The 15,024-nt window shown below is 49.7% G+C and overlaps 1 protein-coding gene across 1 annotated transcript in view; it reads left to right on the top strand.

Annotated features, from left to right (window-relative positions):
- Positions 1-15,024, top strand: part of NHEJ1 (non-homologous end joining factor 1) — a 563,453-nt gene that overhangs the window by 93,183 nt on the left and 455,246 nt on the right. Inside the window, exon 4 of the mRNA XM_069227136.1 lies at positions 3,745-3,883. Coding sequence (XP_069083237.1) covers positions 3,745-3,883 — 139 coding nt within the window. The remainder of the gene's footprint in view (positions 1-3,744; positions 3,884-15,024) is intronic.

Genomic DNA, 15,024 nt, shown 5'->3' with positions numbered 1-15,024 from the left:
AGTAATATCTAGGAGGGTCTGTTTCAGCAGTGGGAGGGGTCTGTAGTAACACGGCAGAGGGTCTGTTTCAGCGGTGAGAGGGGTCTGTAGTAATACCTAGTAGAGTCTGTTTCAGCGGTGAGAGGGGTCTGTCGTAATACCTAGGAGGGTCTGTTTCAGCAGTGGGAGGGGTCTGTAGTAACACGCAGGAGGGTCTGTTTCAGCGGTGAGAGGGGTGTGTATTAACACACAGGAGGGTCTGTTTCAGCAGTGGGAGGGGTCTGTAGTAACACACAGGAGGGTCTGTTTCAGCGGTGAGAGGGGTGTGTTAACACGGTGGTGGGTCTGTTTCAGCAGGGAGAGGGGTCTGTAGTAAGACGGCAGAGGGTCTGTTTCAGCGGTGAGAGGGGTCTGTAGTAATACCTAGGAGGGTCTGTTTCAGCAGTGGGAGGGGTCTGTAGTAACACGGCAGAGGGTCTGTTTCAGCGGTGAGAGGGGTCTGTAGTAATACCTAGGAGAGTCTGTTTCAGCGGTGAGAGGGGTCTGTAGTAATACCTAGGAGGGTCTGTTTCAGCAGTGGGAGGGGTCTGTAGTAACACGCAGGAGGGTCTGTTTCAGCGGTGAGAGGGGTCTGTAGTAACACGCAGGAGGGTCTGTAGTAACACGCAGGAGGGTCTGTTTCAGCAGTGGGAGGGGTCTGTAGTAACACGCAGGAGGGCTTGTTTCAGCAGTGCGAGGGGTCTGTAGTAACACAGCAGACGGTCTGTTTCAGAGGTGAGAGGGGTCTGTAGTAACACGCAGGAGGGTCTGTTTCAGCGGTGAGAGGGGTCTGTAGTAACACGCAGGAGGGTCCGTTTCAGCAGTGGGAGGGGTCTGTAGTAACCCGTAGGAAGGTCTGTTTCAGCGGTGAGAGGGGTCTGTAGTAACACGCAGGAGGGCCTGTTTCAGCAGTGCGAGGGGTCTGTAGTAACACGGCAGACGGTCTGTTTCAGAGGTGAGAGGGGTCTGTAGTAACACGCAGGAGGGTCTGTTTCAGCGGTGAGAGGGGTCTGTAGTAACACGCAGGAGGGTCCGTTTCAGCGGTGGGAGGGGTCTGTAGTAACACGTATGAAGGTCTGTTTCAGCGGTGGGAGGGGTCTGTTTCAGCAGTGGGAGGGGTCTGTAGTAACACGCAGGAGGGTCTGTCTCAGCAGTGAGAGGGGTCTGTAGTAACACGTAGGAAGGTCTGTTTCAGCGGTGGGAGGGGTCTGTAGTAATACCTAGGAGGGTCTGTTTCAGCGGTGGGAGGGGTCTGTAGTAACACGCAGGAGGGTCTTTCATCGGTGAGAGGGGTCTGTAGTAACACGCAGGAGGGTCTGTCTCAGCAGTGAGAGGGGTCTGTAGTAACAAGCAGGAGGGTCTGTTTTAGCGGTGAGAGGGGTCTGTAGTAACACGCAGGAGGGTCTGTCTCAGCAGTGAGAGGGGTCTGTAGTAACACGTAGGAAGGTCTGTTTCAGCGGTGGGAGGAGTCTGTAGTAATACCTAGGAGGGTCTGTTTCAGCAGTGGGAGGGGTCCGTAGTAACACGCAGGAGGGTCTGTTTCAGCGGTGAGAGGGGTCTGTAGTAACACGCAGGAGGGTCTGTCTCAGCGAGAGGGGTCTGTAGTAACACGTAGGAAGGTCTGTTTCAGCGGTGGGAGGGGTCTGTAGTAATATCTAGGAGGGTCTGTTACAGCGGTGAGAGGGGTCTGTAGTAACACGCAGGAAGGTCTGTTTCAGCGGTGGGAGGGGTCTGTAGTAATACCTAGGAGGGTCTGTTACAGCGGTGAGAGGGGTCTGTAGTAACACGTAGGAAGGTCTGTTTCAGCGGTGAGAGGGGTCTGTAGTAACATGCAGGAGGGTCTGTTTCAGCAGTGCGAGGGGTCTGTAGTAACACGCAGGAGGGTCTGTTTCAGCGGTGAGAGGGGTCTGTAGTAACACGCAGGAGGGCTCTTTTCATCGACTCACCAGAGATGCTAGGATGTCACCCAGGCGGCCTCCTGCTGGAGGGGGGACCCAGGCGGGTGGGTCTCCGAGGCACTCACTCCTCACTAGGTTGGCCCTTGTTACCCCGATGCTCCTCTCTTCTGGAGGGTATGTAGGGCGCCCCAGTAATCCTATGGGTTCTAGGCTTGTGTAGCTATGGTCGAAGAGTGGTCCCCATAGGGACAGATAAAACCCAACGGCTTTTCATTTAACACGATAATGAATGAGTCATTACTGCAAAGGAATAGCATTTCTTTTATATGTTAAAGCATTTCAGAATCTAGTTGAAAACGTCATTTGTTTTTTGTTGTGTGGGTGTTTTTCCACTCAAGCAGCTATTGGTCATCCCATGTCAGTGCAGTGTGTGGAATACATAGATGCAGACATCACACAAAGTTTATCACAGTCCAGGGTAACCACTCTAAGTCCGGATGGAAGCGGAGCACCGCACTGGCCACCCTGGGGTAGCTCTTTGCTTACCAAATCCTGCCAAATACTTTTTTTAGGCCCCAATGTTTGCAAGAAGCATAAACCCATCCAGCTCCTCGTGTGATGTGATGCCAAGTGCACTGCGCCAGGCGAGTGCGCACAGGTGGAAGGAGTCACGCAGCGGGGCACTCGCGAGTGAGTGGGGCTGACTCTTTAAGCGTGACACCAAGAGAATGGACTCTTGAAACCAGCGCTCAGAGTGCAGGCGGGCCTGGCTGCTTCTGGGGGCCGTGCAGTCATCGAAGCCGGTCTGCAGGGCGGCCACCTGGCCTCCGGCACACGATCCGATACAGACTCGTGTTCATGCCGCGCACTCCGGCGCAGACACCCCTGCGCGCTACTTCGTGGCCCATGTGGCCGGCTCTGGGGTTGCTGATGGCGAGGCCGGGTCCGCAGTGTCCCAGAGCATGAACAAGTTACTGGCCTGTTCCAGTGGCCGCCGCCCGGGGTAGTAATTCCAGCACGTGAAGACCCCTCGACTTGTGACCACCTACTGCCTGCGCATCAGTAGCCCCCACAGGACCTCGAGCTAGTGTTAGTACAGGACATGACTGGGGGCACGAGAGGCGGGGGCGGGAGCGTGGGGTGCATGCCTGAGCTCTGCACTCCTCTGTGGGCTGGCTACTATAGGAGCCATGGTGTAACTTTTGAACCAGCACCGCCCCCCCGTTGGCTTTGTCAATGGATGTTGCATAACTTAAACAAAAAATATCGCTATCTTTGTACGCAATATTGAAAATGCTTCGATTATGAACTGAGACTCTGAAATATGTATAACGAGTCTAATCGCTAACGTGAAAGGCAAATGAGGGTGGCCCAGCTGCCCAGTTATTTTCTCTCTCTGTGGGTGAGGTCAAAAATGGAGAGCCCGGCAGGACCCGGTTTTAAAGCCCGCTGGCCTCCCAGAGAAAGTCAAAACATCAGTCAAAACATCAGTCAAGCCAGACGTCAAAGAGTTCATCTTTATTTGAGAACTCGACTCACTCACTGTTTGCAGCTGTGGCACTTGTTCCGGTACCATCCACCAGATGGCGCTGTTCCCACAGACTGGAAGTGGAAGTGCAGACTCGGAATAATAGTGACAGGTGAGTAAACTTTTTTTCTGAGACTCTTGTTCAAGAAGCTTCTTCCAGGTGATGCTATTGCGGGACCCTAGCTCCTCCCTCCTGGAGAAGGGTCCCCTCTGCAGAGCCCTTCTGTAGCCGAAGTCCCACCCTCCTCCCCCTGCCTGGCAGCCTGGCTCCCTGACCCTGCGGTTTGTCTGTCCCTGCAGGTCTCGCGCCACCTCCTGCGGCCCCTGATGGGCATGAGCCTGGCCCTGGAGCGCCAGTCCCAGGAGCTGGCCGCCCTCCTCCTGCGGAAGGATGCGGAGATCCTGGACTACAGGGAGGGCGGGGCCACTCTCAGCCGAGGTAGGTGTGACTCACTCAGAGGGTACGTGACCTCTACCTCACCGCCTGAATAATCTGTGTTTAATAATGATGTCATTGGTTCCCAACCTGTGGTCTGGGGTCCTCGAAGCCCCCTGAGGGGTCTGTGACTGCTTAGAAAATTAAATAATATTAACAGATTATAAAGTGTATATAAAAATGGCTAAATGTACAATTGAAAATGTTAAAACTTACCGTAAATGTCCATGAATTTGAAATTGGAGGCTAAAAATTAAATTAGTGTCCTCAGATTGGTTTGTGGGAGCAGCGCGGGTGCATCAGAGTATAGTGCTGACAATTGAACTTAGAAAATAGCCAACCTTCCTATTAAAGTTATTTTTTTATTTATATTTATTTACAATTTAAATAAAATGTTATAATTTGTGTATGTGATTGATAGAATGCTTGTTCAGTATTTCTGGGGTATTGTTTTAGGGTTCAGATCAACAATGTTTAGGGTGAGGTCCCTGGCTTGCAGTAATGACTTAGTGGGGAGGTCCCCAGATTTTAATATTGATGCAGCGGGGAGTCCCCGGATTCCATTAATGATAAAGTAGGGATCCACAGAACTCAGATGATTGAGAACAGTACTCATGTTCAGTTCGTATGAGATGCACCTGTCGGCCTAGAACCGGTGACCTGCCGGCTATGCATATCTGGCAAGTTTTAGACTGATCATGTGTGACATTTCCATGGCTTGATTGTGCGTATGAGTGACATTCCATTGCCACATGAGTGACATGACAAGTGACAGGTTAACTCAAGTAAACCAAGCTATGTGGTCTAGTAAAACAGACAAACAGCCTAAGTTACCTCTTTTTGAGCAATATGAAGCTTTGGAAATGCCCTCTTGAGTGGCTGCGAAATCCCAGCTTCCAAACGTCTCCAAACTGTTTGATCCTAAGCAAATATTTTATTTTTCACAGTTTCTCCTTTTTCTTCATGATCACATGTTCGAAAGCCTTCAAATATGTGAGTTCCTGATATGTGCTGTAGAAAAACATTCTTGCGTTTCATTTAATGAAATATAATCTTGCTCCTCCTATAATAAAGATCTAGGCCATTTAGAGAGTCTGCATGAGAAGTCTGCTCTCCAGAGTTATTGTCACATCACTGCGAGATGACCCCTGCTAAGGAAACAAGGAAACCAAACATTCCAGTAAATTGTCTGGTGTGACTGAGGCAAAGAAAACAAGAAGTTAAACAATGCAACACATTGCAGTTTGAGAAGGGGTGACTGAATTGGAAAATAACAAAATGAACAATGCAGAAATTGATGCAGAGCAGTATGAGGTGCCTGCAAATGAAAGTATGAAATGCCCACATGATCAATACCTAAATGAAGGACATCTGGTGCCACCCTCACACTCCGTGTTCCGTACAACCCCACATAGCATTGGCACAGCTCTGGTCTTTGTGAAAGTGCTCCTTGTAAGATAGCACACTACTCGTAGAGTTGAGGCTGTGTCCAGCGCATTATAAGCATCCACCTCTCTTGTAGGTTGCACATCCCGAGAGCCACTATTATCTGCTTAAGAGCTTGTGTGCCTCTTTTAGGCTGGACTTCACAAGAGCCTCTATTATCCACTTAAGAGCTCATGTGCCTCTCTTGTAGGCTGGACTTACTAGGAGGCACTATTGTCCACTTAAGAGCTCATGCGTCTCTCTTGTTGGTTGGATTTACTAGGAGGCACTGTTGTCCGCTTAAGAGCTCCTGGGCCTCTCTTTTAGGTTGGACTTCACAAGAGCCACTATTATCCGCTTAAGAGCTCATGCGCCTCTTTTGTAGGTTGGACTTAATAGGAGCCACTATTGTCCACTTAAGAGCTCATGGGCCTCTCTTGTGGGTTGGACGTCCTAGGAGCCACTCTTATCCGCTTAAGAGCTCATGCACCTCTCTTGTTGGTTGGACTTCCTGTGAGCCACTATTATCCGCTTAAGAGCTCATACACCTCTCTTGTTGGTTGGACTTCCTATGAGCCACTATTATCCGCTTAAGAGCTCATGCACCTCTCTTGTTGGTTGGACTTCCTAGGAGCCACTATTATCCGCTTAAGAGCTCATGTGCCTCTCTTGTAGGTTGGACTTCCTGGGAGCCACCATTATCCGCTTAAGTGCAGAGTCTTCCCATTGCTCAGTTACAATTCCAAGGAGTGAGGCTTGCACTAGAATCCTTCCCGCCGGTTCCTCAAAAGGGATGATGTACTCGTCCAACAAAGCACAGAATGTCTGACACAAATTAGCATCTATTTAGAGCAACATCAATGCAGAATGCTTCACTAGCGAAGGTAGCCAGCTGCCCTCCAACAACGTCTTCAAAAGTTGCAAATGAGAGGTCCTCATTAGGAAATCATTATTGCAATATTCTTCCTCCCAGTACTTGCACACATACATCCTATTGCATCGTCAGGAAACATGTCTACAGAAGCCTTGCATCCAAGAGTCCAGTTAAGAAGGCCCGGGCAGTTGGGGACTTTTTAATTCAACTAATGAAAACACTTAACATCTTGAGTACAGTTATTTTGTATGTCACCAGCCTGAAGCAAACCGATTTTATCCACCACCTATCCAGGATAGCAAAGTTATAGACCAGTCAATGCAATCTTCTTCGAATTTCAAAGTATATTTTCAGGAGTAAACAATTGGGTTTACTTGTCATCCCTTCATCCCTAATTCCAGATTCTTTAGATGTTTGTGGGCTTCTTGGTTCTAGCGAGAGAGTAACTGTAATGTCCTCTACGAAATGAGTCTCCTGGTTTAATGCAAAGTGAAATAAATGATCTGAGATTGTGGAGAGGCTATTAGAGACTGACTGACTCTGGTCTTTGCACCATTCAAACTGCACCTGCTTGGAGAAAAGCAGTAATTCCATAACCCATGATGCAAATGGAAATTCATGTTGTAGGAAGCTGTCTCTGTATATACTATACCAAAGTGAGATACAGTGTGCACAGAGTCCAGGGGTTCCGCAGAAGCTTGACAGAGGCTAAAGTAAATAATACTAATGCTCCCTTTTGTGGAAGTGTGGTTGAACAGTTAGGCTTATCAGAGGGTAGGGCAAAGCATTTGTTGTACACACACAGACAATGGAAGAAGCACACACGAAAGGACTTAACTCAAGACCAATGGTTTTTATATAGCAAAAATATATTTTCTTAATTTATTTCTAGAACCACAAGATTCAAGTTGCAGGTAAGTACTTCAATAGATTCCTTTTTCACACATATATCGACAGTACTTTGTTTGAAATCAGTAAGTTATACAGTTTTTGAAATATTGGCAATTATCTGTTTTAAAAGTTGACTGCAATTTTCAGAAACGGTTCCGGGGGGGGGGGGAGAAATGTTACTACGATTTACAGGTAAGTACTCGACTTACAGTTCCAGTCTCCTCAAGTTAGGAAGTACACAGGTTGGGGTTCAAATTAACCCCAAACATCCAGCAACACAGGGCCGGCCTGTTGCAGAGGTCAAAGTTGAGGTAAAAGTAACATGGGCTCCTATTGAGACTGGGGGCACTCGGAATCAGGACTGCCTTGAAGGAAAGTACCCATGACTTCGGAGAGCAGAGCTGGGGTGTTTAGAGGAGCACTGGGGGGAGGGGGGGGGGGGGGTGACACACGTAGGCACCAATCATACACCGTCAGCCACAATGGGGCAGTGGGGTACAGGGTACAAACAAGGTGTCGGGTTTCCAATGATTCTCTGAGGGGAGCCAGGGGGTCACTCAGAGGCTGCAGGCGAGGCTCAGGAGGTCGTCTCTGGCAAACCACAAGCTGGACAGGGAGGAGGACCGCCTGCTGAACATTGCTCCACCGGAGGTCGGGTTTTCCAAGGCCTGGGGGCTGCGGGTGCAGTGGTCTTTTAGCTGTCAGATATCTTCGTCTGGAGCTTTCGCGGTCACGGGGTCCTCGGGATTCCCTCTGCAGGCATCGTCGTGGAGGGGTGGAGAGGTCAACAGAGGGTGGTCACTTACTTGCAATTGCCTAGCGATCCTGTCTAGTCGGTTGGGCCTCCTGGACATGGGCTGTGGGCGTCGGGTGCAGAGTGATCAGGACTCATTCGGAGTGGTGCTGGAGTCCCTGGGTGTTGTTTCTTCTTGGACAGGGCCGCTGTCCATGGGAGTTCTTGGTCCTTTTGGGTACAAAGCAGTCCTCTGGAGCTTGGCAGAGGTCGCTGGTCCCGCTGGATGCATCACTGGTCTTGTGCAGGTTCTTTGAAGCAGGAGACAGGCCGGTAGGGCTGGGGCCAAGTCAGTTGTCATCTTCCTTCTTCTCTGCTTGGGTTTCAGCTTAGCAGTCCTTCTTCTTTCTTATCAGGTCGCCAGGATTTGGTGAGCTGGGTTCAGGGAGGCCGTTAAATCCTGGATTTAGGGACGTTACAGGGGTCAGAAGGCAGTAACCAATGGCTACTGTCCCTGAGGGTGGCTACACCCTTCTTGTGTCCACTCCCTTTAGGGAGGGAGACACAAACCTAACCCTAATGGTCCCTGTCCTCCAAACCAAGATGGAGGATTCTGCAGGGAGAGGGTCAGCTGAGCTCTGGACACCTTAGGGGTGGTCCTAGCTGGGGTGGTCACGCTTCCCTAATTTTCCTACTGGATTTGCCGCCAAAAGTGGGGCTTGGTCCGGGGGCGGGCAACTCCACTAGCTGGAGTGCCTTGGAGCACTCCGACCCGAGGCTTGAGCCTTTGAGGCTCACCGCCATGTGTTGCAATCCCGGCAGGGGCGAGGGGGGTGTGAAACACCTCCACCCAGGACAGGCTTTGTTTCTGACCACAGAGTGCACAAAGGCTCTCACGCCATGTTGTCAGAAACTTGTCTGAATGTGGCAGGATGGCACAGACCAGTCAGTCCTGAGCTAGCTAGTTAGTTTGGCTAACATGCAGGGGGCAGCTCTAAGATGCCCTCTGGGTGCATTTCTCAATAAATCCCACACTATCAGTGTGGGTTTATTGTGCTGAGAAGTCTGATACCAAACATCCCAGTATTCAGTGAAGCCATTATTGAGCTGTGGAGTTTGTAATGACAAGCTCCCAGACCATATACTGACTATGGCTACACTACACTTGCAATGTCTAAGAATGGACTTAGACACTGTAGGGGCATATTGCTCATGCAGCTATGCCCTCACCTGTGGTATAGTGCACTATGCCTTAGGGCTGTAAGGCCTGCTAGACGGGTGACTTGCCCACAAACCACTGCCTGTGGCATAGGTATGACACCTTGAGAGGGGTGCCATGTCGACTTTGTCTTTTTCTCCCCACCAGCACACACAAGCTGCCAGGAAGTGTGCATGTGCTTGGTGAGGGGTCCCCCAGGGTGGCATAACACCTGCTGTAGCCCTTGAGGACCTTCCCTGGCCCCTTTTTCAAGGGACTTAACTGTGTGCCTTGGGGTATGCCAATTGTGTAAACAAAGGTACAGTTTTAGGGACAGAACACTGGGACTGGGGCCTGGTTAGCAGGATCCCAGCACATTTTCACACCTGCACCGGGATGAAGATATCGGACGCCTGGAGAAGCACTGCACCCGCAGCCCCCAGATTCGAGAGAAACCGAGCACCAGTGCAGAAGTGACCAGCAAGCGGACGTCCTCCCTGCTCAGTCGGTGGCTTGCCCGAGAAGCCCCCCTGTGCCTTGCCTGCAGCGCCTATGTGACCCCCGGTCCACCCACTGAGTTCCATTGGGAACCCGACGCCCTGTTTGCACCCTGCACCCAGCCGCCCCAGTGCCGCTGAGGGTGCGTGTTTGGTGCCTACTTGGGGCCCCTCCAGTGCTCCTCTAAACCCCCCTGGTCTGCCCTCTAACAACGCTGGTACTTACCTGCAAGCAGACCGGAAGCGGAGAACCTCCTGTCTCCAAAGGCGCCCACGTTATTTTGGCTCTTGTTTGACCTCTGCACCTAACAGGCCCTGTGTTGCTGGTGCTGGGTGCTTGGGGTTTGCTTGAACACCCAACGGTGGGCTAACTATGCCCAGAGACTGAACTGAAGTTGTGTACTTACCTCTAAAACTGTACTTTATTTTCTTCCTCCAGGAACTGTTCTGAAAATGCACTGTGTCCACTTTTAAAATAGATATTCTCTGCTTTCTTAAAAACTGTTTACTTGACTAAAGTGAAACAAAGTTACATTGATAGCTATGCGAAGTACTTACCTGCAACAGTATTTACTGCTGAACTGAGTCTTGTGGTTCTTGTAATAAAGTAACAAAAATATATTTTTCTGTATAAAAACCTATTGGTCTGGAGTTGTCATTGAGTGTGTGTTTTCACTTATTGCTTGTGTGTGTACAACAAACGCTTAACACTGCCCTCTGATAAGCCTAACTGCTCGACCACATTACCACAAATAGAGCATTAGCATGATCTGTTATTGCCTCTGTCAAGCCTCTTGTGGAACCCCTGGACTCAGTGCACACTATATCTCATTTTGATATAGTATGTACAGGCCAGATTCCTACATTGGTGGATCAGTGGTGGGGTCTACGACTTTGCATTTGCTGGACTACTCAGCAAACAGCTGATCACATGAGTAAATTCCAAAATTGCCTTTAGAAAACAGATTTTTGAATTTGACTAATTTTTCTACATTTTTAAAAGTCCTGCTAGAGCCTTGGTTAAGTCACCTTAGCATTTCTACTCCGCACCCGACGGCCCTGGCCCGTGTCCCGAGGAACCAACCAGCCAGAGAGGACCCCCAGGCGATTCTGACCAAGTGCCAACCCTGGGCTGACCTCTCCACCCCTCCACGACGACGCCTGCAGAGGGAATCCCGAGGATCTCCCTGACCGCGACTGCCCGGAACGAAGATGTCGGACGCCTGGAGAAGAACTGCACCTGCAGCCCCCAGACTCGAGAGAAACCGACAACGCTGGTACTTACCTCCAAGCACACTGGGAGCAGAGTACCCCTGCTAGTATGTACAGAGCTTGCTTCCAACAATGACTTTCTGTCCTTAGAAGAGGCCTGGGCAGCATAGGCGGAGCATGTGAAGGGGTCTAGGTGTTTTCACATAGGTGCTTGTTGGGTGAACAGTGAAGGCAGGGCAGAGGGTGGCCGGAGCATTTATGTGACTAATAGCATTGGGTGGTCAGTGATATCTTTTGATCTAATTCTCATTGTGTGCAGTTGCTGGTGTTTAAGTGGATGTGTCTTTTGGTGGGTGTTATTTTATGATCTTAATAAATACATATTTACACTCCTCGAGTAAAGAAGGAAGTAAAATGTCAAATAACGTATGAGTATTTTAAATTAACTTTCTACTGGATTACTTAAAAAATGCATGATACTGATGAGAGATGTCAATTTAATCTCTCAGAAGAAGGGTCCTCCCTATCAGAGATCAGCGGATTCCTACAATTTCTGACCCATCCCACTGTAGAGCTAAACTGTGCCAATAACTACTGTCCTTTTTGCACTATACCAAGTTGAGATCACAAGCTGGTACTAGACATTCCTATGGGCTACACTTTCTCACCTAGGAGTAAATTCGTTTTAGATTACACCTTTGTCACTGCTCCAGCTTTAATCAGTTCTTGTTTTTTTAAACTTCTACTAAGAGCAGAGAGCGGAAACAACTTTACAAACCTTGAGCCTAGCAAAGTAACTTGATTGGGCTACAGACGCAAGACTGACATGGGACGATAAGGCGAGCAAGAGGTGTTTACTTTGGACTCGGTCTGCAGATTATACCTCACTATTAACAGTTTTAAGGCTCCAGATATTTATTTTAGTTATAAATGTAGTGTTTGCAAAGCTGGACACCTGAGCTCTACGATGGATAAGGAACTGAGAGCCTTGCTGAACCACTCTTTTTCATTAACAAAGTAAAGAGAATGTACATAAAACATTGTATGACCACAAACAGAAGAATGCATTGAAAACCAGTGGCTACTAGTTCCTGGTTCGAAAGACACCACTGCAGTTCTTGCTCAGTCAACTCCAAGATCTGGATTGTGTCTGAGAGATTCCCCTGATGCTGCACCCACTGGAACTTCAGGTCTCACTGCAGAGCCCGCATGTGCCATCTGGCATGAGTCACTAGCAGGAGGCCTTGAGGCCCAGCAGCCTCAGTCATTCGCACCACAATCCAGGAGAGTGCCTGAATCATCGGTATCATAGCTTGAATATCCTGGAATCTCTGTTCCAGTGGTTAGGCCCGAAACTGCACTGTGTCCAGAGCAGCTCAGATGAAAGGGAGCGTCTGAGAGGGAGTCAGGTGTGACTTTGGCACATTTATAGTGAATGTGGGAGGTCCGCCGTAGTCTGGAGGTGGGAGACGACAGCCTGCGGTGAGCTTGCCTTCTACAGCCAGGCGTCAAGGAAGGGGAAGACTGAAAACCCTAACCTGCGCAGATGAGCTGTGACCACCTCCATCGCATTGGTGAACACCAGAGGGGCACTGGTACTGGTAAGGCCAAAGGGGAGCACTGAAAATTGAAAATGCTTATGACCTGCCACGAACTGCAAGTAATGTCTGTGGCAGGCAGGATCGGGATATGGAAATAAGCATCCTGCAAGTCCAATACTATCATCCGGTCTCTAGGGTCCAGGGCAGATAGGACCTGAGCCAGGGTGAACATTTTGAACTTCTCCTTCCTCAGGAAGAGATTGAGGGACCGGTGGTCGAAGATAGGGCAGAGGCCCTTGTCCTTTTTTGGGCACCAGAAAGTAGCCAGAATAACAATCATGACCTACTTCTGGTGCAGGGATCCTATCTATAGCGCCCTTGGCCAAGAAAGCCATAACCTCCTCGCTGAGAAGTGCCAAGTGATCCTCCGTTATGCAACTGTAGTATAGTGGCATGGCTGGAGTGGTAGTCTCAAAGGAGAGGGTGTAGCCCCTTCAAGCTATTTGCAAAACCCACCTGTCTGATGTGATGGCAGTCCATTGGGGCAGGTAATGTCCAATCCTGCTGCCGACTGGTCCCTGGTGTGGAAGCGGCAGATCTGGAAGGCTTGGGGGCTGCAGTGGTGAGGGAGGGGTTGGGTGTACTGGCTAGACCTCTGGCTCCCAGGTCCACGCAGATTGCTGCATCCCACATCCTCAGCCATGCAGAGGATGCAGTGCCGTCAGGGAACAGACATGGCAGGGCGCTTCTTTCGTTCCCACGAAAGGGGCGAAAAGCAGACTGAGGAGATCGGGGGCAGCCGTGAGGCCAAGGGACTGAGCTGTATCCCGAAACCCCATAAAGGGCTCGAATGCCGAGTCTGCTTTGTTCCCAAAGAGATGTGTGCCATCAAAGAGCATGTCCATCAGAGTATATTGGACATCTCCTGAAAAGCCAGATGTACGTAACCAGGTGTGACGTCTCAAAGCCACTGACGATGCAACCGATCTGCCCAGAGAGTCGGTCGTATCCAGCCCACATCTGATGGTGAACTTCGCCGCGTCACTACCATCAGCAACAGCTTGGTAAAGAATGGCCCGGGCCTCCTCTGGAACCTGTGGCAGCACTTGCGTGACCATGTCCCATAAAGTATTGGTGTAGCTGCCCAAAAGGCATGCGGTGTTCACCAACCGCAATGCCAGGCTCGAGGAAGAAAACAACTTCTCACCAAGATGGTCTAGCCTCTTTGATTCCCTATCCAGGGGAGTGGAAGGGAACACACCATGGGAGGTTGAGTCTTGGATGACCAAGCTCTCAGGGTTAGGTTGTTGGGTCAGGAAAGCTGGGTCATTAGGCGCAGGCCAATGTCGGCAGGCAATCGTCCTATTCACAGGAAGTTAGCGATGAGTATTGATGAGTATAGACAGAACAGGGGTAGAGCAACATAATTCCTGCTCTGTGTCAGAGTTAGCGATGAGTATTGATGAGTATGTCCAGACGGCATAGGGAGTATCAACGCTTGAACCGACGTCAGGGAAGGTCGAGGTACGACTGACACCGGTTCAGATTCAGAAGCGAATCTTTGGGTGCCCCTCAGAGCTGAGGCTGTAGCCACCGTGCGGAACCCAAAGGGGCCCCTGCCAACCCATTGTCACCCTAGGGCGTACCAACAGGGCTGGCCTGCCCAAAAATGAGGCGCATAGCCTTGCAAGACTCTGAGTTGGGCAGGGGTGGCTCCCAGGGAGGCACGGATCCAACCCAGAAGTAGGTCCCAGAGACAGAGGCCTGGAGCAAGGATTCTCCTTAGCATGCGTCACATCATCCAACCGATGGGGTGAAGTCGAAGAGCGCTTGTGCTTCTTTGACTCTTCTTACCCGAATGTCCAGAAGATCGGGACCTTCCTCTCGACCAGCAGCGAGACTGAGCTGGGCCGCAAGCTGCTTTAAGGACTGCTCCCTCAAAGCCTTCCGCTTCATGGCCTGGCAGTCGGGGAATAATTTTAGATCGCGCTCCAAGCACCACAAATACACCAGGTGTGGATCGGTCACTGACATCATGCAGTGGCAGGAGTCACAGGGTTTGAAACCAGTCTTCTTGGACACCCTCGACGCACCACAAAAGTCCAAAACTGTCAACAAAAAGTTGAAAATCCAGTCAAAAAGCAATTGAGGGTAGCTCTTCTCCGGAGCATAGGATGGTGCAGAAGGAAAAGAACTCATGTCAGTACGCCGGGTGGTACTTATGTATGACCTGCTACGTCATATCCAGCAACAGATGTGGAGTTGACCAACGCCAACTGACGGCACGCAAGGGTACTGCTCAAAGAAAAATCTCCAGATCCAGACTGACGCCTGGGGGAAAATTTTAAGATAAGGAATCTGCAACTAGAAGTCTCTATCAGATAAGTAAGTATTGGGATAACACCAGAGGCATGGAAGTGATATCAGTTTTTGAAGTTGTAAATGATGCTGTTAGCTTTTAGCTTCAATGCTTTTCAAAGAGTTGCACAGAACCTTCTTACATTAACCTAGACCCCAAAATAAATATCTATAATGGCGGTTTCTACCAATAAGCCATCACTGAGCCATCTGCTTGTTACACCAATGGAGTGGACTATTTTGGATGAATATACTTTTTTCTGTTTTTAAGAGAAGTGTTGTAGGCCTTCTATTGTATGGTCCAGAATTAGTGTAGCATTGGCGTAACATACAATATTAACACATGTAACCAAATTTTGGTGGGTATGTACCATCCCATGTTAAAGTCTTGGCCATATTAGCAGTATAGAGATTC

The sequence above is a fragment of the Pleurodeles waltl genome, chromosome 3_2, assembly GCF_031143425.1.
Source record: "Pleurodeles waltl isolate 20211129_DDA chromosome 3_2, aPleWal1.hap1.20221129, whole genome shotgun sequence".
Classification (NCBI taxonomy): Eukaryota; Metazoa; Chordata; class Amphibia; order Caudata; family Salamandridae; genus Pleurodeles; species Pleurodeles waltl.
Note: the sequence above shows the minus strand (reverse complement) of the source record. Positions and strands in the feature narration are given on the sequence as shown.